Source organism: Gadus chalcogrammus, chromosome 18 (assembly GCF_026213295.1).
Source record: "Gadus chalcogrammus isolate NIFS_2021 chromosome 18, NIFS_Gcha_1.0, whole genome shotgun sequence".
NCBI classification, from domain to species: domain Eukaryota; kingdom Metazoa; phylum Chordata; class Actinopteri; order Gadiformes; family Gadidae; genus Gadus; species Gadus chalcogrammus.
Genome location: NC_079429.1, coordinates 14,304,908 through 14,307,407, shown reverse-complemented (window position 1 = coordinate 14,307,407; position 2,500 = coordinate 14,304,908). Strand labels below are relative to the sequence as shown.

The window sequence follows — 2,500 nt, the reverse complement described above, 5'->3', positions numbered from 1 at the left end:
CCAGACAAAAACCCCAGACTACTATGGAAGAATCGTAAGTCTGCCTGAAATACAATTTACTGAACATATAGCTGTGATACAATGAAAGATATCATCAACATCAGGCGGTTTGACAACACGTATGCCTTTGCCAGTAGCGGTCTAATGCTAACAAGCCAAACAGATTAGATGCAATGCTGTGAGCCCCTGATTGGAGCCTTGGGTCTGTAATAACGCATTTTATGTCTCCACGTAGATGATCTTTGACCAGCAGTCCATCATGAGGCCCAGGGTGAAATCATCGGTGTCCATCGGAGGGTAAGTCTGCTTCTTATAAAAATATTTATATTTCTAGTCCAGATATATCCTCAATGTCCTGCTTGCTTACACTGAATGTACTGTTTTGTTCCGTGGAACGCGTCTAATGCTTGTTTAGTTGATGAACAGATATGTGGAACAGGGAAGATTATTCATTCATCTTTTGTTGTCAATGCAGGATGCTCTTGGTTATGGTGTATTGTCCTTTAGAGGGAGAGTATTTCTGCAGTAGTTTAAAGTGTACAAGGTGTGCGAGATGCCAGAGGCAGAAATTTTTGACAGGCATGGGCAGGAAGGACCTGTATTTGCTCTAAAACAATTCTCAATTAGCCATGTATTGGGAATAGTTGTATAGTTGTACTATGATATCGCTTAGCACACAATTTGAGTTGTGTTTGAAGTGCTATGTCATTTAATGGAGGTCAGCTCAATATAATTGTCCCCTTAAAACTGAAATTGGTTTTGGATGACTTTCCATTTTTTTTGTTACGTTTTTGAGTTAATTGACAGATAAAAAAACGTTAGGCTAGTGGAAGTGCTTATTTTTAAGAAGATTATGTCCGGTCCTAAGCCCTACCAGCTTCATATTACAAGCATATTGTAAATCCTTTACAGTCATAACATCGTAGGAGCACAGCCAACACACTCCACTCAATGCAACGATAGAGTGGGAAGAAACCACGACAGAAACCACACTCAGAGTGTGATTCATCATTCATACAGACGTTGTTTACATTGTGGGGATGTTCCCTCTAGGTTGGTGAAACACTGCACCACCTTTAAACACCACGACCCCTTCCTGGCTCCGTGCCTGCCGAGCAACCCTTGGGTCAGCGATGACGCCTCCTATTGGACTCTGAACGGGGCGCAGTAAGGAAGTCTGGCACACATTCCAAGTACATGTCGTCATCGATGTTGCTTCATATAAAAAATACGTAGCTACTAATGTAAGAAGTAACGATGTGACAGACGACTCATTCAATTGCTTGATTGCGTGTGTGTGTGTGTGTGTGTTTGCACGCATGTGTGTGCGTGTGAGTGTGCGCGCGCGCGTGTGTGTGTGTGTGTGTGTGTGTGTGTGTGTGTGTGTATGTGTGTGTGTGTGTGTCTGCCTTTGTCTGCACAGTGTGGAGGTTCCCAGCAAGATGCGTGTGGAAAGGTGGACCTTCAGCTTTGGAGAGTTGCTTTCAGACCCTCGCGGACGAGATGACTTCAGACTCTTCCTCAAGAAAGAATTCAGCGGTAGGTGGCAGCCATCTTAGTGAGGTCAAAAATCGTAGTGAGAGAACCTCTTGTTCTGTGGTACAAGAAGGAAATAAGTATAGGATGTCTTTGTTTCTTGCCCGTGAATAATCATGGCACTCCATTATGTCTGCCAGTAGGAATCTATACATTTATAGTTGCAAATACTACTACCATTATTGTGTGTTTAGGCTGTATATCAGGATTTCTATATTGTGTTTGTGTTGTGTTCTGAACCTGTTGTGTTGTGTTGTGTTCTGAACCCGTTGTGTTGTGTTGTGTTCTGAACCCGTTGTGTTGTGTTGTGTTCTGAATCCGTTGTGTTGTGTTGTGTTCTGAATCCGTTGTGTTGTGTCGTGTTCTGAACCTGTTGTGTTGTGTTGTGTTCTGAACCCGTTGTGTTGTGTCGTGTTCTGAACCTGTTGTGTTGTGTTGTGTTCTGAACCCGTTGTGTAGGGGAGAACCTGGCCTTCTGGGAGGGCTGTGAGGACCTGAAGTGGGGGACGGCGGCCACCATGAAGGACAAAGCCCAGCAGATTTACAAGTAAAAGATGAACGATAACAATTTATTTGACGCTCAAGGCAACAGATTCAAGTATTTTGTGTTCTCCAGAGCCTCATAAAGTGGATTTATTGATTATTTTTGCCAGAACCTTTCTGGCGCGGGGCGCTCCGCGGTGGATCAACATCGACGGGAAGACCATGGAGGTGACGGTGAAGGGGCTGAAGCACCCCCACAGATATGTGCTGGACGCCGCCCAGACACACATCTTCATGCTCATGAAGAAGGTCAGCGCCTGAGGGGAAGTGTGTGTGTGTGCGTGTGTTTGTGTGTGTGTGTGTGTGTGTGTGTGTGTGTGTGGTGTGTGTGTGTGTGTGTGTGTGTGTGTGTGTGTGTGTGTGTGTGTGTGTGTGTGTGTGTGTGTTTGTGTGTTGTGAGTTGTGTGTGCATGTGTGTGTG

At 44.7% G+C, this 2,500-nt stretch overlaps 2 protein-coding genes across 2 annotated transcripts in view; one reads left to right on the top strand and one right to left on the bottom strand.

Annotated features, from left to right (window-relative positions):
* Positions 1 to 2,097, top strand: part of rgs9b (regulator of G protein signaling 9b) — a 9,909-nt gene extending 7,812 nt beyond the window's left edge. The window contains exons 10-14 of the mRNA XM_056576350.1: positions 5 to 34; positions 236 to 297; positions 1,054 to 1,167; positions 1,424 to 1,539; positions 1,996 to 2,097. Coding sequence (XP_056432325.1) covers positions 5 to 34; positions 236 to 297; positions 1,054 to 1,167; positions 1,424 to 1,539; positions 1,996 to 2,087 — 414 coding nt within the window. The 3' untranslated portion in view covers positions 2,088 to 2,097. The remainder of the gene's footprint in view (positions 1 to 4; positions 35 to 235; positions 298 to 1,053; positions 1,168 to 1,423; positions 1,540 to 1,995) is intronic.
* A 72-nt stretch (positions 2,098 to 2,169) lies between these two features.
* kif19 (kinesin family member 19) overlaps positions 2,170 to 2,500 on the bottom strand; it is a 31,446-nt gene continuing 31,115 nt past the window's right edge. Inside the window, exon 11 of the mRNA XM_056577709.1 lies at positions 2,170 to 2,286. Coding sequence (XP_056433684.1) covers positions 2,170 to 2,286 — 117 coding nt within the window. The remainder of the gene's footprint in view (positions 2,287 to 2,500) is intronic.